Source organism: Mus musculus, chromosome 10 (assembly GCF_000001635.26).
Source record: "Mus musculus strain C57BL/6J chromosome 10, GRCm38.p6 C57BL/6J".
NCBI lineage: Eukaryota > Metazoa > Chordata > Mammalia > Rodentia > Muridae > Mus > Mus musculus.
In genome coordinates, this window is record NC_000076.6 from 108,483,233 (window position 1) to 108,506,422 (window position 23,190).

Here is a 23,190-nt window from a genome sequence, read left to right on the forward strand (position 1 = left end):
CATGGCCCAAGAGGTTGGTCAACTCAAGATGTCAGGCCCTCACATTGGAAAGGCAGGAGGTAACCATGGGCTACTCCGGAAGAGCGCTCTCTTTTCAATAAACGCTAATCTGCCTTTCAAAAGCCACTCAGTGAATTCACAGAGACTGTGGCCTTATACACAGAACCTGTGTGCGCTCAAGCCAGACAGGGGCCCAGTGTTGAGTGGAGGAAGTGGACAGGATCACCCATTCCTAACCAAGAACCTATCACTACTTCACAATGACTTGCAAAGAAAAATTAGTTTTCTCCATTGGAGTCTCACTGGGAATATGAACCACACTTAAGGGCAGGCATGGTGCTGCTCACGGGTAGCCACCAACAGAAAATGAACTCCAAGGTATTATTGTAGTTTTTCTTTAAAAAAATGTCTCATGCTTTGATGCTTTGCTTGGGCTTCTTTTATTAATCTTATACTCTTTTGCTGCTATATTATGTTTTCTTCTGTGTTTTTTAAAAAGGTTTATTTATTTATCTATTTTATTTTATTTATACATGTCCACTGTAGCTGTCTTCAGACACATCAGAAGAGGGCATCAGATCCCACTACAGATGGATGTGAGCCACCAAGTGGTTGCTGGGAATTGAGCTCAGGACCTCTGGAAGAACAGTCAGTGCCCTTAACTGCCATCATCTCTCCAGCCTCTGTATTATATTTTATGACTTCGTGTTTTGATACGTTTGGGGGGTGTGTGGCATGGATGTAGGTGCTCAAGGAAACCAGAAGAGCCTTTCAAATCCCTCGGAGCTGGATTTATAGGCAACCGTGAGCAAGCAGCTGTGGATGCTATCTTCAGTTCTCTGCAAGCACAGCATGTACTCTTGACAGCTAAGCCGTTTCTCTGGCACCCATATGACCTCTCCACATTTGTCAGGAAAGCTTAGCACTAGTACTGTTTTAATTTACGACTTAGGCTATTTCTTTTAACGTCCTAATGGTCATAGGTCTAATTTCTCTATGATCCAGCGAACAGTTCCCTTGTCTCCCTGTGTGTTGAAGAGTCCTGTACATAGCAATTGGGCAGTAATGTAGCAGTAACTCCATTATTTTCTAGAAAGAAAACGGAGTGGCTCTTGGTGGCCCGAAAGTTTCTTTAAAACGTGACGATTCTTCATAGAATAGAAGAAAACAGTATGATTTTGAGAAAAAGAAAGCAAAAAGAAGATCGGTGCCTGAAATATCAGATACTTTCATGATTGAGAAGGGTATGCCAGAGAGATGGCTCAGCAGGCCAGGGCACTGACTGCTCTTCCAGAGGACCCGGGTTCAATTCCCAACACCCACATGACAGCTCACAACTGTCTGGAACTCCAGAATCTGGCAGCCTCACACAGAGGTGCATTCAGGCAGAACACCAGTAACACATAAAAGTGACCCCCCACCCCAAAAAATTATTAAAAAATAAAGAAGAGAATACAATTTGAAAGTCGAGGCCAATGGTTCCAAAGGAATCAGCACGGAGGATGTATAGCTGCCCAGGAAGATAGGAAGCCCCCGCTCCCCTGTACAGAGGTAAGCAGTAACCTTGCTCTCTGATGCATACTTGGAGTGTGATAGGAGCTCAGAGCGAAGAGGTGCTTTGCTAACTAGAGCTGTCAGCTGGGGAGGATGTTTTGCTTGACGGTTGATTAGGGGTTAAATGAACTGAAAATAAAATTGGTCCTATTTACCGCCTTTGCACTTATCGAAACAGCAATTATCGGTGTTTTTCTTCTGCCGGCTTGAAAGAGTAGATTTTAAATAATTAGCCATGGAAGAAGAAAAACAGAATTTTCTTTTCTCTTCTTTTCTTTTCTTTCTTTTTTTTTTTTTTTTCTGAGGGGCAAAAGGGCAACCAGGATTTGAAGCCATTGGTTCTTTAACAACGGCTAAGGAGCCTGGTCTGGAAACTGGCTAACGAGGTTGATAAACGTTGAAAGCTGCCTGGTAAGACTTGCCAAAACAAAATAATGCAGCTCTGAAAAAGAGCAAGAAATAAAGGAAGAAACCTCACACACATCAAATACACAATCATCTAGCTTATTCTCAACTAGTCAACTTAACATTCGGAATCCTTTCGGAGTCAAATCATTTATGACTTCCTGTCCAGTGAAGTGGTTTGAGTAAAAATGGCCCCCGCAGGCCCATGGGGAGTGTCACTATTAGGAGGTATGGCCTTATTGGAGTAGGGATGACCTTGCCGGTGGATGTGTATCACTATGGGGACAGGCTTTGAGGCTTTGTGTGTTCAAGCCGTACCCAGAGTGGCACACAATCTTCTGTTGCTGCCTTTAGATCAAGATGCAGAACTCTCAGCTCCTTCTCCAGCATCATGTCTGCCTGCTATGATGATAACGGACTACACCTCTGAAACTGTAAACTAGTGTCAGTGAAATGTTTTTCCTTATCAGAGCTGCTGTGGTCATGGGGTCTTCGTCAAAGTGATAGAAACCCTAACTAAGACACCCGGTACTTGTTGAATGCCCATTGTACCAGCAGCTGCCAGGTAGTGTTCTAAATGTTGGGATTGCTTTAATGATTATGTTAGAGGAAAGCTTCAGTTCACATGGATACAAACAGCTGCTCACCCCTGGAAAGACAAACAACAGGCAACAAAACATTAGCACGTCGTAGTCTTACCCAGGAAAGCTGGATGGGGGAGAGAGGAGGGAATTATGGGCTGATAATCTGGTATTTAATCAAAAACGTTAATGGAGTAAAGAAAAGATGTTTGCAGCTCTCTGGACACCCGTATTAGAGTGAAAGAAATATCAGGTGCAAAGTCCCAAAGAAGGAACACATTTGGCACATCCAAGGATCACAGAAAAGTAAAAACAACATGAGAGGCATGTGTCATCCAAGATGTGTCTTAAAGTGTTTTATTCGTCACACAAAAATGTTCCAGAAAGTGAGATCAATTTAATAATGTGATTTATTTTACTCAGTGTGGTCATGACCTTGAAGATGTCCAAGGTCATTGGAATATGGAAGTCTCTCACATGCATTTAAGATTATCTGAATGGGGGCAGTGGTTAAGAGCACCGACTGCTCTTCCAAAGGTCCTGAGTTCAATTCCCAGCAACCAGATGGTGGCTCACAACTACCTGTAATGGGATCCAATGCCCTCTTCTGGTGTGTCTGAAGAGAACAATGGTGTACTATTATATATTAAATAAACAAACAAATAAATAAATAAATAAATAAATTACCTGAATGGAGCTGCTGGCAGTGGTGGAGCATTCCTTTAATGCCAGCAGAGGCGGAGGCGGAGGCGGAGGTGGAGGCAGGTGGATCTCTCTGAGTTTGAGGCCAGCCTGGTCTACAGAGCAAGTTCCAGAACAACCAGGGCTACTCAGGGAAACCCTGTCTCAAAACAAGCAAGCAAGCAAGCTAGCAAGCAAGCAAACAAACAAAAACAAAGGAAAAGAAACCTGAAACAAAACCAAAAAAAAAAAAAAGTTGTGTCATGAGTAATTTTATATTGGTTTCATCCGAAAGTGATAATTTGGAAGCACAAAAAACATCCCTGATTCCTGGTTTTCCTCAGCATCCATGGAAGGATGGTGTTGAGAGTAAAGGCTTACATTTAAGTATACAATTCTGCTGTATATTTTTTCTTATCTTTCTACGTAGTCTTGCCCTGTCTCAGAGGCCGACTAGCTCCCTCTGGATAGTAGTGGCTACATCTGACTTTATAGTTCTTCCTGGTTCATGGAGGACATGGTAAGCCAGGTTAGTAGAATGAAAACCTGTGTGGTCTTAGATTTATCTGTCATACGTCTGAACCACAAATTATTAGTATGGGTGAGTCTGTTAACTTTCCATTTAAATTTCACATCGACATTGATATTGTTTTCGCGGTTCTGGAGGAGGACTTCGTGCAGGCTCAGTAAGCACTGTGCTGCTGCACACACCTCCAGTTATTATCATAAATTCACGTCTCGTGATCGCATACATTCATGAATACAGTATGACGGTTTGGCACGTGTAAACAGTGTCAAATGATTAAATCAAGCTAATTACTATATCCATCATCTTGTTTACTTGTGGGTTTTTTTGGTGGCATTGTAACCGGAGAGCTGGAATTCGGAATGCCTGTCTTTGCGAATGCCAACGAGCTGTGGTGGGAACTGGAGCTTTAAAGTTGGGCTTCGTTTTGAGACCTGGCAGTCTAAGAAGGCAGGGAGGGGTTAACACCCTAAAATGTGCCTGACATATCTTCTCCAGCTAGAGGATTACATGGTGAGAAGTGCTTGTGTGTGTGTATGTGTGCGTGTGTGTGCGTATGTATGCTTGTGTGTATGCTTGTGTGTTTGTATGTGTGTATGTGTGTGTCTGTATGTGTATTTGTGTGTTTGTTGTGTGTGCTTGTGTGTGTCTATGTATGAGTGTATGTTTATGTTTGTGTCTGTGTGTGTTTGGTGTGTGGGTCTGTGTGTATTTTTGTGTGTGTCTGTGTGTTTGTTGTGTGTGTATCTGCATGTGTTTGTTGTGTGTTTGTATATGTGTGTGTGTCTATGTATATGTGTGTCTGTTTGTTGTGTATGTATCTGTGTGTGTTTCTTGTGTGTCTGTGTGTTGTAAGTTGTATGTGTGTCTGCGTGTGTATATTTGTGTGTGTCTGTGTGTGTTTGTTGTGTATTTGTGTGTGTGTGAATGTGTGTGCCTGCATGTGTAGAACAAAGACAATCTGTCACTCTGGAGCTCAGTCTTCCCCTTCCGCTAGGTGGTGAACCACGTTTGTGAGTCATGATGTCTGTGCTGTTCTCATGATCTCTTCTACTCTTCCGCTAGTCTGTGCATTTCTGAGCTAGGTGCTTAGTGAAGTGCTGAAATACTAAGTTAAGTTATTGTCTGCCCATATCACCTAATACTCCTCTAGGGCTTCTGGTCTGGCGAGGGCTTAACTCAGAACAAATATTAACAGTGTATAGGTGCTAGGCTATTGACTAACACCTATGTGCAGACTCCATCCTCCAATAAGGAGTACAGATTTTCTCTTAGTTATTTTGAGAAAGAGTAAACAATACTGTTGACTATAGCCCCCACCCCGTGTGCAATTGTTCTAGTTGGGTTTCTTTCGCTATGATGAAGATGAAAAGGAACTTGGTGAGGAAAGGGTGTACTCCACACCACCAACCCCAGGTCCCAATCCATCACCAAGGGACATCAGGTAGGAGCTCAAGGAGGAACAGAGGCCCAAACCAGGGAGGACCACTACTTACTGGCATGCTCCCCTGGCTTGTCAGTGAATTTTCTTATAAAGCCCAGGGTCACCTGACAAGGATGGCACTGCCCATAAGGGGATGGGCCCTCCAAAATCAATTATAAATTAATTAAATGCCCTAGGGACATGGCCACAGGTCATCTGTAGGAAGCACTTTCTCAGTTGAGGTTCAGTCTTCCCAGGTGTAGAAAGTTGACACCTGAAGCTAACTATTACAGCAAATAGACCTCATATTACCTCATATGTACCTAAAGCTTTATGTATGAAGGCATTTCAGGGTGTGATTAACACTTAGATCAGGGCATTCCAAGGAAAGCAGGTCACCTTCCATGACCTGGGTAGGTCACCTTCCATGACCTGGGTAGGTCACCTTCCAAGACTTGGGTAGGTCACCTTCCATGACTTGGGTAGGTCACCTTCCATGACCTGGGTAGGTCACCTTCCATGACCTGGGTAGGTCACCTTCCAAGACTTGGGTAGGTCACCTTCCATGACTTGGGTAGGTCACCTTCCATGACCTGGGTAGGTCACCTTCCATGACCTGGGTATGTCACCTTCCATGACCTGGGTAGGTCTCAACATGCAGTGAATGTACTAACCAGAAGTCTGACCTCCCCAGAGCAAGAAAGAATTCGGCTAGCAGATGGCCTTGGACATAACTTGCAGGTCTTTTTAAAGTCTCTAGCCTACCTACTGGCCTCTTCATATCCTGAGCACTTCGAGTTTTTATTTACTATTATACTTGAGCATCTGTTCTCGACCATATTTCCAGTGCTCTCAGGAACTGAGACACCACTCTGTTGCAAAATTACAGTTAAGAAGTGGCAATGAAAATATTGTTATGGTTGGCGGTCATCACATCATGAGGAACTGTATTAAAGGGTCACAGCATTAGGAAGGTTGAGAACCACTGACCTACAGGTAGTGTATATGTGGGGACACACACACACACACACACATCTCACCTCACCTCACCTCACCTCACCTCACCTCACCTCACCTCACCTCACCTCACCACACCATACCTGCTGGTTCTGTTCCTGTGAAGAACCCTGCTTAGTGCAAGGTATGTCTGAAAAATATCCCACCCCCATTCCCTGAGTCTGGAGTCTCGTGGAGCGGGCATAATCTGGATAGGACAGATCCAGACTGGGAAGGGTAAACATGGCTGCAGGAAGGTGCCGTCTATCCAGAGTGAGAAGAAAGGAACACAAATCTGACTCTGACGACTTGGAAAGGGAGTCTCTTGTGTTCCAGTGCCAGTCTTAGGAGGCTGTTTCAACAGAGGATAAAGAGTTTTGAATTCTGTCCCAGGCTCTGTTTTAGTTTGCCAGAACAGATACCACAACACAAGGGGCCTGAACAACAGAAATGTGTGCTGCTGATAGTTCTGGAGGCCCGAAGCCCAGGATCAATGCTTTCCCCTGTAGCCTCTGCTCCCGCATCTGGTTTCTTTGGCTGCCTGGTCTCAGGGTCATCCTCTGTGCGTGTGTATCTTTGGTGTGGTTTTGCATGTTCAGGATTATCCCTTCTTAAAAAGATGCCAGGCAGAGGGATCAGGGCCCACCCTCAGGGCCTCACCTGAACTCACTCACCTCTGCGAAGGCTCCAAATATAGTCACTCTCTAAGGCACCGAGACTTCAGTATATGGATGGTGTATGTGTGTGTGTGTGTGTGTGTGTGTTATGCAATTCAATGTGTAACCAGCTCCAAAGGCTGATACAAGTATTTTCAAGACTCGCCAGCAGAGAGTAAATGAATAGAGATGGCAGACTGCTACCCAAAGAGAACCTGACAAATACGAGTCTTTTCAGGGCACGAATGCAGGTCTAGTTGAGGCCACAGTCCAAGTGTTAATGCAGACGGAAGGGAAGGGAGGCCCAAATGGCCTCCTCCTTGCCCTAATTCCCTGCCTGGCCACTGTTTATCGTCGGTGATCTCTGGAAGTGGAGGCAGAACAAAGGTTAATGAGTCACTCCAGCCATAGATCTCTGCCTAACGTCAAGAGCCCAGGCTCCATTTCTGTCTGGGAAAAGCCCAGGAGCAAATATTTTTCAGGAGATGAAAGAGAAGGAAGCAACTGTGTCTGAGAGAGACAGGAAACGGGGACTGTCTTCCAGTTTGTTTTATGAAACACACACACACACACACACACACACACACACACACACACACACACACACACACATACATTTGCTGCATACTTGCTGGTCCTTCTCTCCAAAGTAAACTGATCTGTATCTTGGTCAAGGACAATGGGGCGGCCATTTTCCAGATACTGTCACTCTGAAGAATATGACTGTCTGCCTAAGAGGGCCAGGGACCTTCATGGGTAGAGCAGGGCATTATTGAATTGATCTGGAGGCTGGAGGTTGACGTCTTACGGAGTGACAATACAACACGTTTGTAAATAACTATCTCTATCATCCCTCAGATTGCCTGAGTGCCATCAATTGTTGTATTGATCCCTTCCTATCTTCCTTACGGACCTGTAGGACTTTTGTCAGGAAACCTCAGGTGGTGAGAAGGTGGTAAAGAAAGGGTGGACAGGAGGCAGCACATGGCTGACTCAGAGAGCTGTGAGGTAGGAAAGAAGTGGGTGGGGTAGGGGGAGAGGTGGGGAGAGGGGGAGGGAGGAGGGAGGGAGGGAGAAAGAGGAAGGGGAGGAAAAAGTGAGGGAGAGAGAGGGAAAGGGAAAGAGCATAGTGGGAGAGAGAGAGAGAGAGAGAGAGAGAGAGAGGAAGAGAGAAGGGGAGAGAGCAGGGGAAGGAGGAAAGAGATGAGAAAGGGAGAGAGGGGCTTGATAGGGGTCAGGTCCAAAAGAAATATCATGTGGTGACTATTAGCATGCTAAAGTGTGTGCTGGCCTCCAGACTCTTATAGCACACAAATGACTTAGCCTCAGCTCTTCTTTCTTCCTGTACTCTCTACCCTAAACTTCTCTAGATTATGGGCTTCCCGAATGCCCCTCAGCTTCTCATTCCTATATAACCCCAACATTTCCACTATTACCACTCTCTGCTCTGGACTCTTCCAGATGCCTCTGGTTGTATTCCTCTCATATCTGCAATAAAAATCTTCCTGTGAACCACACGTTGAGGTGGTCTTGTTCTCACTGTACACACTAGGAACAGCCTTCAGTCTTGTTAAAGGACTTGAATATGAAATGGCCTTGTGGCTCATGCCTGTAAGGCCAGCACTTTGGCTTTGGAGGCATGGTCATCATTAGCTACATAGCCAGTTCCTTGTCTCAAGCACATGATTAAAAACAAATCAGGGGGAATTCAAATATTGATCTGTAATGAATAAGAATCAGACATAAGTTGCAGGATGTTTGATTACATTGTGAACCCCAGGGTGATAAAGTGGAAAACCCTTTTCTTGTTGTGGTGCGGCTCAACCCTAGCACACACCTTTAACCCAAGAACTTTCTGTAAATAGGATTAAATAAAGTCTCCCATAAGTCAAGAGGCAGAACAAGCAACCAGTTGACAGGAAACGAACACAAGAAAGCCAAGGAAAGAGAAAGGTTGGTCTTAGTTGAAGGATATTTAAAACAGGTGGAGAAGTAGAAGGGACCTTTTCCTTCTGGGATATTAGTGGAGAAGGAAGGTCAGATGGGTGCTTTCTCTGCCTCTTTGAGCTAGCAGACTTTTACCACAGCATCTGGCTCCTGAATCTTCATTTGGTAAATTGAACGTTTGGGATTTTGTTTTAAAAACAAGTATTCCAATGACTTTTATAGTTCTTTACATTTGCTTTTTGGAGACAGCCTTACTATTTTGGTGTTGGCTCTAAGAATGTGCTATGTAGGCAAGGCTTGCTGCAAATCTATGTCAATTCTCTTTGTCTCCCTAGAATCTAGATTACAGGTGTGTACCACCATACCTATCAGAGGCAGGCAGATTTCCATGAGTTCAAGACCAGTCTGGTCTACATAGTGACTTTTTTCAGGACAGCCAGAGCTACAGAATGAGACCCTGTCTCTAAATAAATAAATAAATAAATAAAAAATAGAAAGAAAGAGAGAGAGAGAGAGAGAGAGAGAGAGAGAGAGAGAGAGAGAGAGAGAGAGCACACTCACTCTGTAGACCAGGCTGGCCTCGAACTCAGAAATCTGCCTGCCTCTGCCTCCCAAGTGCTGGGATTAAAGGTGTGTGCCACCACTGCCCGGTGAGAGTTCTACATCTTGATCTGCAGGCAGCAGAAGAGAGACTGTGTGCCACACTGGGCATAGTTTGAGCATAGGAGACATCAAAACCTGCCCCCAGAGTGACACACTTCCTCCAATAAGGCCACACTTTCTAATAGTTCCACACCCTGCAGGCCCAGCATCCAAACACATGAGTCTATTAGGGGACACTCCTATTCAAACCACCATAACTTTGGTTATCGTTTCTGGCTGCTCTTTATGGGGTTCAAGAGAAGGAGCTTGGCTGCGAAGTGGCATAGCATGGGTGGATCTCATTTTAAGTGTTAGGCTTGTATTATATAAACCTTTGCTCACTTCCTCTTTGAGTCTGTCCTTTCTCACAATGTATCTGATTTTAATCCTATTCCTGAACACATGCTTAGGCATTAAAAGGGAATAACTTGTCTCCATTGTTTACAGCAGGTATGCTTGCAGCCTGATCAGAATGAGGTTCCTAGTATGTTGAGTATTTTGTTAGGACAGGGGTGTGTGTACATCCCAAACCAAGCAAAGTACCAAGCTGCTAATGTATTCTCTCCACTTGTCTGAACTCAGGGAGGCCATTAATAATGCCAACTCCAAAGACTATGTAGCAACCAGAAGAGGAGCTTTTCACAATCAGAGAAAGGAACTGATGTCAGCTTCAGTGAACACTAGGATTCCAACTGCTTAAAAGGTGGACCGAGAGCATGAATGTCTGTGTTTAAAAACAAAATTCTCAGGTGCTGTGTAGAGTTGTTTCTGTCTTCATTCTGTTTTCTTGTTAAGCTTATTGAATGGTAAAATTCAATAATGATATTTTTACTTTTGAATTCAGAAATATAAGATGATACTTTTGTCTCAGCGCTTTCTCAAAAGCTTCTACTAAGAGTGCAGATGATCGATTGTTCTGCAATAAATATAAGGTGAATAGGTATTTCAGGTAACTCCAAGGTTGAATGGTCTTCCATTGCTGATGTTTCTCTTCCTCCTTCTCCTTCTCCTTCTCCTTCTCCTTCTCCTTCTCCTTCTCCTTCTCCTTCTCCTTCTCCTTCTCCTTCTCCTTCTCCTTCTCCTTCTCCTTCTCCTTCTCCTCCTCCTCCTCCTCCTCCTCCTCCTCCTCCTCCTCCTCCTCCTCCTCCTCCTCCTCTGGTTTTTAGAGACAGGGTTTCTCAGTTTTGCCTTGGCTGTCCTCAAACTTACTCTGTAGACCAGACTGGCTTTGAAATCGGAGGTCTGCCTGCCTCTGTCTTCCAAGTGCTGGGACCAAAGGTATGATGGGTCTCCTCTAACCTTCCTAGTTAAGTGAACCAAGAGTCAGGCTCCCTCTTTCTCTCTCTCTCCTTCTCCTCCATCTTTCTCCCTTTTTCTCTCCCTCCCCCTTTCCCCTCCATCTTCCACCCTCTTCCTGCCTCCCTTTCCTTCTCCCCGTCCTCCCACTCTCCATCTCCCTCTCTGTTCCCCCTTCCTCTTGTTTCCATTCTGGATTCTTTAAGCCAGCTTTAACTGGATTTTATTTTTCCATTTGTCATTCAAATCATTTTTACCAAGAGCATCTAGACAGGGCTACACTTGCCCCAGCCACAGGAAGTGGGAGAGACAGAGGGGTCAGTGGAAAAGGAAGCAAGTCTCCCGTTTCCTTATTCTCTGGAGAATGCTTCTTATCCTGCAGGAGACCTGGGAGATACAATCACATTTTGCACAGGAGAAAGGCTTGGCTGGCAGAAGGCTACTCTCTTTCGGTGAATGTGGGGACTAAGGAGATGAGCCCACATCTGTGTAGGTGAGGTATGAGGAAGTCAAGAGAGATGAAGCAGGTAATGTGTAGCTATGTCCAGATTGTAGACGTCATCAGCAGGCTCAGAGCAGCAGGTTTTTGTTTTTTGTTTTTGTTTTACTATTGGTTTTGTCCTATGGCATGTTCCAAATAATTATTACTTACTGGTTGTGCTTTGGAAATTTCTTTAGTACATGTAGTACCATGGTATTTTTCATTGTCATTTTCCTGATTTTGGTTCTTGTAAACACTTGGTTAACTGTTGACAGTGAATGGATGACTGTTGAATATCTAAGAATTTGTTTGGAACTTGTCAGTTGTTAAAAAAAAAAAAAATCAAAACATCCGGGTATAGGTACCAGAGATGTGCTTCAGGGAGATCAGGCCTACAATCATGGATGGAATCCGGAGAAATAAGGTCTTGGCGTGATGGAGCGAGGATGTAATTACTGTGTATCCACCTTGTCAGATGGAGTATTGTCAGGGAACACCCAGAGCATCTTAAGAAGGGATAAACTTCATGTAACGTGTTTACAGCTGGCCCAAGGTGTCTGTTCTCATTCATTTCACCCTGTGCTCTACAGTGTGCTTGGGCCTTAGCTTTTGAAGGTTGTTTTTTCCCAGAATCCCTTGCCAACTGGGAATGAGTTTCTGCCAATGGGCAGCACTGGCTGAGGTCGAGATAGGAGGGGAGGAGGCAGAATTCTTTCCTGGGTCCTAAAGCAGCCACTGATAACGGCCATCTGGCCTTCCCAGAGTCTCCCATGGAGGCCCTTTTTTGATACCTGCCCTACTCTGAACCAGCCTTTGAGGTAGTGTCAAGGAGCGCACAGACCACCTTATTCAAGGTTCTAGACCCTCGACAGGCCTGGCGCCATCAACATGAAATCTTCTTTCCTTTTACCTTAAAGATGGTACCTTGTAATCTCTGGGGTGCCTATCTGTTTGTTTTCTCAGGATTTCCCATATGATGGGTTGCCTGAATTAAATGTCTGTTTGAAACATCTGAAGTGGTTTTGTTTTCTGGCTAGTATTTTTTGAAGCGTCCTGTGTCTGCTTTAGACCCAGGAACCCTTTGGACAAGCATGGGTGGTTGTTTGTTGCAGTTGGTAATTTATTAAGAAATTTTTGTTCTATAGTTTCGGATCTAATTTTGAGAGTTTCTCATGAAACACAATCCTCTTCAGTGATAGCCAGCTGTACCCACCATGTTGATGGCGTCTTGTTTCTAACCTGGCCTTCCTTGAGTTTCTTTTCCCAATTTAAATTTAGAAGCTTTTGCTAACTGCTGCCTCGAAGCGCTCAGTAATTACATGCTCTTTCCCTAGGCTGTTTAAGCAATTCAGGCTTGGTCCCTCTCCTCATTTGGAGTGACTAATGGGGCTGGTTACAGGAAGTATGATGTAGCTGGCTATCAGAGACTTTTATCACGGTGGAATTTGTCAAACTACGTCAATTTGACAGAAGCCCATGCTCTGGTTTAGGTGACTCTTGCCAGATCCTTCAGGATTTGTTATCTTAGATTCTCTAGGAAACTTCCTGTGATCTCCCCCATCAAGGATCCTATTGGATGAATCCCCTGGCTGGAGCTTAGAGAAAAAGGGTTTTTACTGAGGAGAGCTTGTAGGAGCCACACCTGCAAATGGGTAAAGACAACTGGGTAGAGGGAGATGTTGAACTACAGAACGGTTGCAAAAGCTTTCTCCACCATCACCATTGGCTGTGGACTTCCTCAATCAGCTTCGGAAGGTGGACATATCCCTGGACCTTCGCTCCAGGCTGTGGAGCTGAGTTCCTGAATCAGCCTTGGAATGTGGTCACATTGCTGAACGGTTGCTCTGGGCCGTGGAGCTGAGATAGAGTTCCTGAATCAGCCATGTGGACTGCTCCTTGAACCTAGTTAGGGCAGCTGTCAGTAGCAGAAAGGGCATACTCTCAGCAGCCAACACCCAAGAAGCTGCAGGGTAGTCTGTCTGTACCAAGAGGAGACCAAGATAAACATACACAGTTATATACTGTCATTGGTCAAGTGAAAGTTCTTGGGTCAAAAGTGCTTACTTTTGTGTATTTGTGATAAGGCCAGAGGTCAATCTTGAGTAGCGTTCCTCTGGTCTGTCCACCCACCTTGGTTTTGGAGACAGACTCTTACTGGCCTTGGGCTAGCCAATTAGACTAGCTTTGCTGGCCAGAGAGCTCCAGGGACCTGTCTGCCTTTGTCTCCCCTTCTCTATAGGATTATAAAACCCTGCCACTAAAGCTGTTTTTTACATGGGTTCTGAGATGGAGCTAGGTTCTTATGCTTTTTGCTTTTCATTAACATTTTTATCCAAGTGGTGGTAGCCTATGCCTTTAATCCCAGCACTCAGGGGGTGGAGGCAGGCGGATCTCTCTGTGAGTTTGAGGCCAACATGATCTACAGAGTGAGTTCCAGGATAGCCAGGACAATGTATTGAAAAGCCAATATATTTGTGTATTTATTGATATGGTGTGTATGTGTGTGTGTGTATGTATATGTATGCATGTGTGTGTGTATGTGTATGCACTCATGTATAAGTCAGAGGGCACCTACATGGTGCTGGCTCTTTTCTTTACATGGGTTCTAGGGTTCTAGTCAGTCTTTATGGCAAGTTCCTTTTCCCATTGCTCTATCTTGTTGGCTCTATGCTTCCATGATGAGCACTTTATACGCTGAGCTAGCCACACAGCCTCCAGGGTGCTTCCTTCTGAGCATGCGTATCACAGCGCAGTATCTATCAGCCTCAGAATGGTACATGGAGGCACCACACTGATGTTAAATGAAGGTAGGAAAGCCATTCAGTTGCTTCAAATCCTCTTAGCAGCCATGGGCTTTACTATCCTGTCTATCCCCTAAAGATACACTTAAAACAATTTGATTTTAGTTTCCTTCTGGGGACGTGTGTGTTAGCTCGGCATCGAAGTGAAATCCCTCAAGTACACATTTTAGGCAAACTGAGAAGTTCAAAACTATTGCTCAGGGGGTTTGCGACAGGCACAGAGAAGCACAGGTGAGGAGGGATGCCCTCTGGGCACCGTTCCCCTGTGGCTGCTCTGAAGTCCCAGGCTTGACTTTGAGGCTGGCATTTAGCACAAGCGCTCTTTTAGCTGCTTGCAGCTTCTGGCCATCCACAAGGTCAACGTGTCCTCTACAAACACAGGAGTCCCATGACAAAAAAAAAAAAAAAAAGTTGAGAGACAGCAACGATCAACAGGAAATAAAACATTTTTATTGAGTGTCCATGTAATATGTTAAGTCATTTTTTTTAACAACGATCAGAAAACTACCATGGGGTTCACTACACAAAGTGAAACAGAATTTAAACCACTTATCAAAAAATGAAGGAAGAATACAGCTAAAGGAGTTGGCTCGCGGGCCACGAGCCCTTATGGCAGAAGAAAACACCCCAACATTTCTACGAGACACAGAGAGAACCCACACAGAGAAACACTCAAGCAGGCAGTAAATATATGCAACAAAGGCAACTAGGATCTTTCTAGGGCATCAGCTTCTAAGACTTCACACTGCACTGTCAGAAGGGTACAGGTGGCTCATCTGAGGATGGATGGCAGGTCAGGAAGCAGGTCCAGTCACCGGCTCATGGGAGATGATATAGTACCAACTAAGTCTATGGTGACAATCCCACGTTGGCAGTGTTGCAAGAGAATGTGCTAGTAGTGTTGTGATGCAGGAAGGAATGTCTGCTTGGGCAGCTGGAAGCTGCTTCCTTGGAAATGTTGCTCCACCGTGTACAACTTAAGTCGGGAGGTGGTGAACCGAAATGTCGGTGTCTGGTATCTAAGGTATTTTTTTTTTTAAAGTCAACTCCTTCTCTTTGGTAGGACTTGGTCCCTTAAGTAGGAAAGCCCCTCATTTGAGTCTCCTGTTTAATCTCACCTATGAGTGTGCCTTTCCTATCATCTGTGGTTTTAATGTTGAAAATGTGCTGTTCGTCCACAGGAAAGGATTTTCTCCTTGTCCTCTGCATCTGTTCTAATTCTGAAGAGTTTGCTGGGATGGAGGTGAGGAGCAAAGGCTTTGCCTCTTCTCCAATGAGGGAAGAACCAGGGTTTGGAGATTGTGTTGTGTGTGCAGGAGGAACGGCCAACCCCATGTTTAAAGTCTACCAAGAGCCCTTTCTGGGATTCTCTTGACTTTTGTCCAAAGCATGGAGCTAAATCCTATAGATCAAACAGGAGGCCACACTTTCCATGCCTCCATTTTATTTTGGTAGATGTGAAGATGGTCCTCTCCCGTCAGGATGTTGCTGTTTTCTGTGACCTGGAGGTGAAAACAGGCCGCACTATCAAGTGGGCGAAGAGTCTAGAAGCAGTGTTAGGTAGCAGGCTCACCTTCCTGAAGTGGCTGTCTACCTCAGCGAGACAAATGTGGACTAGTGCACAGTGTTGACAAGATGCTGTGTGTTCTCCCCACCCCCCCAGTCTATGTATCTTTCTGTCCTATGCATAGCTGTTCAGTTCTGAATTGGTCCTTAAGAATGAGAACTGTTTGTGCTACACACACATTGGGCAGTGCAGTACGAGGGAATGGCAGTATTGTTACAATATCACTACGGAGTAAGTTGGGTGCTAGCCACTGAGGAAACTACGTGTCTAAGCACACAGGGCAGTCACAGTGTTACACAGAGCAGTCCTTAAGACTCATATGGAATGACTAGTGGCTTCATAATAGTGCCATTTACTACAGAATAACATTGAGAACATTTAAAAACTCCTCCTAAGTCAAGCATCTAGTGTACATAAGAGGTTGCTTCAGTTTGCTAGAACTTGTTCTTGGTTTTTTTTTTCACCTTTGTTTAAAGGACAAATTAAAACTTAAGTAAAAAGAGCATATAAAAAGATCACTAGCTGTCTGTTTTGGCTTAATCGAAGTGCATTCAGAACTATGGCTAATTGTTATATTTCATCTTTTCATGGGATTACAATACTGTCTGTTTACCACAAAGTAATGTTGTGGAATAAGCACAGATTGCTGTGTTAAAAATATTCTGCATTCCTTCTAATCTGGTTTTATATAATAAAATATTTTGTTACAAAGTCTCACGTGCATACCTTTTGGAATCAATATTGGGGTGAAATCTGGACCAGAATTCCCAGGTTGCACGTGTTATATAAATGTGATACTGGAGAGCTATTAGTTTCTGTTTAAGTAGTCAGGCAACATTTCAGAAACGCTGACTTCTCTCAGCTTCTCCTCTCCCACCCCAACCCCGAACAAAGGCATGCACCACACATAAGACTCGTGCATACACTTTCACACTTGCACACGCACACACAGAGAACACCACGGTTATGCTATGCTAGATGCAGTCGTAGGAACTCACTGGCTCCTTCGTGTTCGTTGCTTCCTTGACTGGAAGAGTGAAGCCATGATTTTTTAGCTTTGCAGAGACAGACAGACAGATGCTATTCTGGTTTGTGGCTTTGCTTCCTTGAGGTCAGCATGGATGCTGCTCAGAACATGCTATTTGCCTGTGAAAGAATTCTACAAAATTGGGTTCACCCATCAAAGATGTCATGTGAGCAAATCTTGGTACTCAAAGGATTCAATAGAAAGTTCAGGTTTAAGTTGTCCTTTAAGATGTTGGTTTAACTGTACTAGTGCCTTTCAAATTGATATTTTTGCTGGAATGCAGACGATACTATATTTACCATATAATATATTATCAGTTCTCCTATATCTCAGTCAATTTACATAGTTTAAAATAGAACATCTTATTAAAAACATCTAGATATACACAGATTAGGAAACGCTTACAACATACAAATACACAAACTAGAAATAAATCTTTAGCATACTGGTATATACAACGGTGTGATACAATACATTTCAGTCATGCTCTATCTACACATCATATTGCTTAAAAGAAGAGTAGATTTGGAGGGCAGTGGTATGATGAAGGGCATAGGGGCTTTCTACACTTAAATTTGTGCAAATTAAAACAGGATCTGAAGTACCACTGGATTGTATCAGGAATGCATGGCTGGAAACTGAAAGGACCCATATTACTGAGGTATTTACAGATACTGGCTAAAGAGCACTATGTGGGCAGACGCAGAAAGGCTTCTTTTCCCCTTTACTTCTTGACAGCCAGCATGGCATCAACCTCCTCCTCTACCTGCAGAGTGTGCCACTGGGCGATGGGTCGCCGGGGGTTGGCCAGCATGTCTGACCAGTGTCGCAGCTCTGCGCCGGTGCTGTTGTAGCCCACAAAGACTTTGCCGATGGCGTCGTTCTTGCCAATCTTGTCATAGTCCAAAACAGTTACCACCACTTGCACTTTCTGAAAGAGGACACAAGAATGCACCAGTGTCAGCCAGCCCTCTGGGTAAAGCCCTGGGACCCACAGAACTTCCTTGGGATCTGAGGAACAACGAAGAATCCGTTCCTGACCCACCAAGACAGGGCTGAGAGCGCTAGAGTATGGAGACCTTTCCACTGATCTAGATCTCCATTATCAGCGTTATTACTGCCACCATCATTGTCACTGCCACCTTAACACCTTTCATGCAGGTTGCTGGAGGCAGTGTCTCATGGACCTCAGCTTGGCTTCAAGCTCACTTACTGTGCAGCTGACGACCCTGAATTCCTGATTCTCCTGTTTCTACCTCCCAAGTGTTAAGATTACAGGTAGGCGTCATTATGCCGCCTGGGGGTCATGTTCATACCTACACATTGATTTTTATTACAGATCATATTATCTAATAACTTTACAAAAGAAATAATTCAGTTATTTTTTCAATAGATTTTATTAATATTTCCATTGTACAGTTAAAGATGCTGAAAGCTCATGAAAGTTTTATGACCTGTCTGAGGTCATATATATATAAGGAGTGAATGAGTTGGTTTCTATGCTGTTAACCACCATACCAAGCCACTACCTATGGAAGGTTGTGACATGGCTTTACGTGTCTCATTCCCTCATTCCCAAACACTACCTGGTAAATACGAGTGTCACGAGTGTTCTGGCATGAGGACCTAGGCCATTCCCTTTGTCCTTATTAAAACTTTTGGGAGTAGTCATGCATTGTGATATCGTTTTAAGAGGTGACAGCCAGCATTTTATGTATAATTAAAGGGATCTGACTTAATCATATAATTGTGATCACAAAATGAGACAATATAGTAGAAATCTTTTAAAAAGGCAATAACTAAAGAAAATATGGTTTTTCTTGAGTATAATTATCTTAATAAGCATTAACTAGTATATTATTATTATGCTATTACATACTATTAATTAGTGTATTATTATAGTATAAAAGATACATTCTCTAAACAGTTCTACTTCCCAGGAAATGAATTTGGTTAGTCAGAATATGTGAAGGTTATGATTTTTTTCTTTGAAGATTGTGATTTAGACACTGGATATAAAGATAAAAGATTAAAATAAAGTAGCTATACTGATTTGTGGCCAGCATTAAAGGGAAGAAGACTACGTCTGTGAAAGCCAGGCCCCGGTGAAGATACACTGAGCTATGGCTTCGGTAGACTTTGACACTGAGGACTGAACTACCCTGTCTGTGTTGAGAGACGTCACTGAGGTAAATCTTTGGAACAGCAAAAACAAGGATTTCCTTTTTTGAAAAGCAATTTTGTTCTTACATTTATCTCTTCATTCTCTGTGGGTGCATGCGTGCAGGTATGTGTGCCACGTTGCATATGAGGAGGTCAGATGAAAACCTGCAAGAGTTGCTTTTCTTTCCTTACCATGTGGGTCCCGGGCATCAACCCCCAGATTATGATGATTGACGGCAAGTATCTTTATCCACTTAGCCATCTCACGGGCCCTTCTGTGTGTGGCATTTAGAATGTAGTGAAAATGCAGCACCATGTTCTATCTGCAAACTTGCTATGATGCTGCTATTAAGACAGTTCCCTTTCTGGGCTGCGGTACGGCTCAGTGGTAGTTGCGTCATCCCCCAGTACCATAAGTAAATTACCTATTTACTAGGTTGTGTTTGGGAACGAGGATAAGTTGGTATTTGTGGCTTTGACTCTCAGATTTTGTCCCAAGCAAATGCATCGCGATGCAATAGCTATGCAGGGGCCAGTATGGGAACATTATATCTAATAGTAAAGATGCTTTCATATTTAGGACAAACTTGACTATGTTACTGAGGGGTGAGCTGATTAAGGCACCCACTTGGATCTAGTTTGCACGGGCCTCCATAGTTTATTTCTGCATTTTTTGATGGTGGTAACAAAGGTGTTTTCTGCATGCTTTCAGAAATTAGCATAATTTGCTTCCTTCACAAAATGTTTCAGAAGGATTGAAAAAGGCAGAAGACAGACACACAATCTTATAATCTCAGCCTAAGGAAAAACTAAAACTGTTTTAGCAGGTAGAACACCATTCATTTTAAGGCAGTGGTTCTCAACATGTGGATCATGACCCTCCTGGAGGGAGGGTTGAAAAACCCTTTCACAGTGGTCATACATCTCACATCCTGCATGGCAGACATTTACATTACAACTCATAGCAGTGGCAAAATTACAGTCATGAAGTAGCAACAAAAATAATTTTATGGTTGCAGGTCAGCACAACATGAGGAACTGTATTAAGGGTCACAGCATTAGAGTAGTAATGAGAGCCACCGCTTCAGAGAAATACAAAGAAGGGGAAAACAGAGGTCTAGGTTAAGAAAGAAAGGAAGGAAGGAAGGAAGGAAGGAAGGAAGGAAGGAAGGAAGGAAGGAAGAAAGAGAGAGAGGAAGGAAGTTAGGAAGGAAGGAAGGAAGAAAGGAAGGAAGGAAGGAAGAAAGAGAGAGAGAGAGAGGAAGGAAGTTAGGAAGGAAGGAAGAAAGAGAGAGAGAGGAAGGAAGTTAGGAAGGAAGGAAGGAAGTTAGGAAGGAAGGAAGAAGGAAGGAAGGAAGGAAGTTAGGAAGGAAGGAAGAAGGAAGGAAGGAAGGAAGGAAGGAGGAAGGAAGGAAGGAAGGAAGAAGGAAGGAAGGAAGAAGGAAGGAAGGAAAGAAAGGTTTGTAGGAGCAGAAGAGGCAGGATGCAGCCAGTGAGTGCTTGCTGGCTACTCCCAAACCCAATCTACTTCATGTCAGGCTCAGGCTCTCTCCTCTAAAATGCTGCCCCAAATAGAAAAGTTTATTTTGTTTTTAATATGCTTCCCTTTCAATATATTTGTACTTTCTGAAATTTATAGGTGAAATGCATTTTTATATGTATAGGATTATAGCCCAAAGGAGTAAGTTTACACGTTTTTTTTTTTTTTTTTTTTTCCATCTCAATACCTTGCTTTGTATTGTTCTGTGGAATTAAAAAACAAAATGCCAGGAGGTGTTAGTTTTCATAGGAATAAGGTCTTAGAACTCAAAAAGTTCACTGAGCAGATATTGCAAAATAAATTATGGTAGAAAACTGATGTCTCAAGGATATGCCAGAAGATCTAAAGTGCTCACAAGTTAAGACCACTGAGCAAGGGACTAGGGACAGGAAAACCATACTGGTGATTTACTTAGCTGTTGAAAATAAATCCATACATATAATTTTCTAGCATGTAAGGATGTGTATGAGCTAGTGATGTAAACAATGGGCTGACGTGAGAAGGAGGGATCCTGGCTATTTTTGCCCTATAGAAGTAGATTTTTTATTGTAGCCTGGCAACGAACATTCTCTCTGAGGTTTTGGATTCCGTAGACAAACTTATTGACCTAGCAAAGTGGTTCTGTTGGTTTTCTATTTTCTACCTTATTTCTGCTCAGCAGAAGTCAGCTGGCTGTTCCAGCTGATGAATCGGCCCTTCTTGTGCTGCGTGTTTTATTATGTCCTGCTTAGTTGAGCATAGACATCACACAAAGGGGCATGGGCCAGTTCTCATGAAGGCAGGGCACTGAGGACTCTCAGGGTCTACGCTTGTCAGTTATGCGATCTGAAGGCGTGAGACTGAGTGGGGGGGAGGGGCACACTCGTGCCTGTCGTTACCTGGATTTGCTCGAACGGAACTTCAAAGCTGAAGGACTCATTGTAGTAGGGGTTAAGTGTGTTCTTCTTAATCGTTGTCTTTTTCTTCTTCAGTCTCTTGCCGTTCTGCATCAGGTGAATCTTTACATAGGGATCTGAAAGACAGACACAGGGACTTTAGGAGCTCAGACGCGTGTTTTATCTTCTCTGAAATATTCTATTACGGGTTGTTTACTGTGTGTGCGGTGGTATGTACACCGCAGTGCATGCATGCGTGGAGATCAAAGGACAGCCCGTGGGAACTGTCCTCTTCATCTCCCGTGTGTGTCCTCGGGATCAGACTCAGGTCATTAGGTTTGGCGGCAGGTACTTTCATTGTCTGAACCTTCTTGTCCTCCAGAGCCATGTTTTAGATCATGCATTAGCTCAGAAAAGGAATGAGCCCCAACAGGTTACATAGCTTCTATGTAATATGTTATAAGCCATCAAACATCTTTTATTGAGAGGCTTTTAAGTAGGCTTTCTGGCAGGCTTATTGCCATGTTAGCTGAATTTCCTAGTTAACATTTGGGAGAGAAGAACAGTGGAATGCTGGGAAACCAGCTTTTTGGGGGAAGGGGGCGGTGTGTGTGTCCTGACATGCAGCATGTGCAGATTTGTGTGGTGCAAGTGTGCTCACCATGGCCCATTTTAAGTCACACGCAGACTAACAACTGGCTTGTAAAGTCTTTGGGAATTTAGCAGTTGGCTTTTGTGAGCTGGCAGAGGGCGTGGCCATAGCTTGCTAATGCATGGGAATAAAGCTGACAGGGAGAGGACACAGAGGCTGCTTCGTTTATTTGGTTATTCATCAACATAGCCAACACTGGAGTGGCCAGTCTGTATCGGGCCCTCTTATCACGGACAGGAGCAGCCCTGAGCACAGCAGATCTTCTCTGCTTTCACGATGGGATCTTGGATGTGTGGGGTAATAGATATTAAGCTTTGGGAGATAGGAGACTCCTGTAAGTTAGAAGTCGATGAACACAGTGCCAGGGAGGAGCTGAGCCAAGATCTACTGGAAACCAGCAGCGAGGGTAGAGTTCGCCACAATAAAGCAGGAACAGGCTCAGAAGACATCTCTGTTGTGGGGCTGAGACGGGAGGGCTGAGGAAGAGAAGCCAGTGATTGCTCACACTGGGGCTCTCGGGTGTGTGTGTGTCTGTGTGTCTCTGTGTGTGTTTGAGAGAAAGGCAGAGAGCAAGAGTGAGTGTGAGAGGCAGACAGAGACAAAGAGGTCATACTAAGCCTTCCTAGGTTGCAATAGCTTCCTTCAGGAGTGTGCAAGGAATAGGGAAGAGGCTGATCCCCATGGAGGTGAAGAGAAAAGGGATGGGAAGATGCTCGGAGCATTTTCTCTCAAGCCTCATTAGGCAAAGGTAACATAGTAAGCCAGACCCCGGAGGGGCGAGGCAGCGCCCACTTACAGCTTTCATTACTAATGGACGAATGGCATACCTGCACCTCGCAAGAAACCATCACGTTTGAAAGGAAAAGAAAAGTCTCTTTGCTGTTTTTCTTAAGCAAAATCCATTTCCCATATAATGCAAGTTCATTATAGAAAACTACCAGAAGGCGATGATAAAAAGAAAAAAAAATTAGTATCATCTAAAATAACCACTGCTAAGCCTTTCAAATTTTTTCTCTCGCCTTTCAGAACTTGAGTTGGGAGAAATATTACGGGCGATCTAAAGCCCACATAGTTTTAGAGAGCTGTAGATGAAAAGGTTGGTTGTATCTACCTCTCTCTGTACCTCAGTGGAATATAACTCCTCAAGGACAGGAACTATATCTGCTATAGTTGCTACTATATTTTACTGAAACAGTCTTATGCATAATAAAACATGGAGGAGGGGGTACTTATGCATGCTAAGGATTTATTCTGCCACCAAGCTACATTGGTGCCCCCTAGGCCCTCAACCTCCGTGTTTTTTGTTTGTTTGTTTGTTTTTTGTTTTTGCCGTTGAATGGACAAGTAGGAGATAGTCAGGGCCTCATGTGGTAGGTT

General features: G+C 43.9%; 1 protein-coding gene and 1 long non-coding RNA gene across 14 annotated transcripts in view; one reads left to right on the forward strand and one right to left on the reverse strand.

Annotated features, from left to right (window-relative positions):
- Gm36601 overlaps positions 1 to 23,190 on the forward strand; it is a 56,312-nt gene that overhangs the window by 27,477 nt on the left and 5,645 nt on the right. The window lies entirely within an intron of this gene.
- Syt1 (synaptotagmin I) overlaps positions 14,418 to 23,190 on the reverse strand; it is a 513,331-nt gene continuing 504,558 nt past the window's right edge. For all 13 annotated transcript variants that reach the window (XM_030244984.1, NM_001252342.1, NM_009306.3 and 10 more), the window contains 2 exons: positions 21,165 to 21,298; positions 14,418 to 17,514 (listed from right to left, as the gene is read on the reverse strand). In XM_030244984.1, the coding sequence (XP_030100844.1) occupies positions 17,308 to 17,514; positions 21,165 to 21,298 (341 nt within the window). In that variant the 3' untranslated portion in view covers positions 14,418 to 17,307. The remainder of the gene's footprint in view (positions 17,515 to 21,164; positions 21,299 to 23,190) is intronic.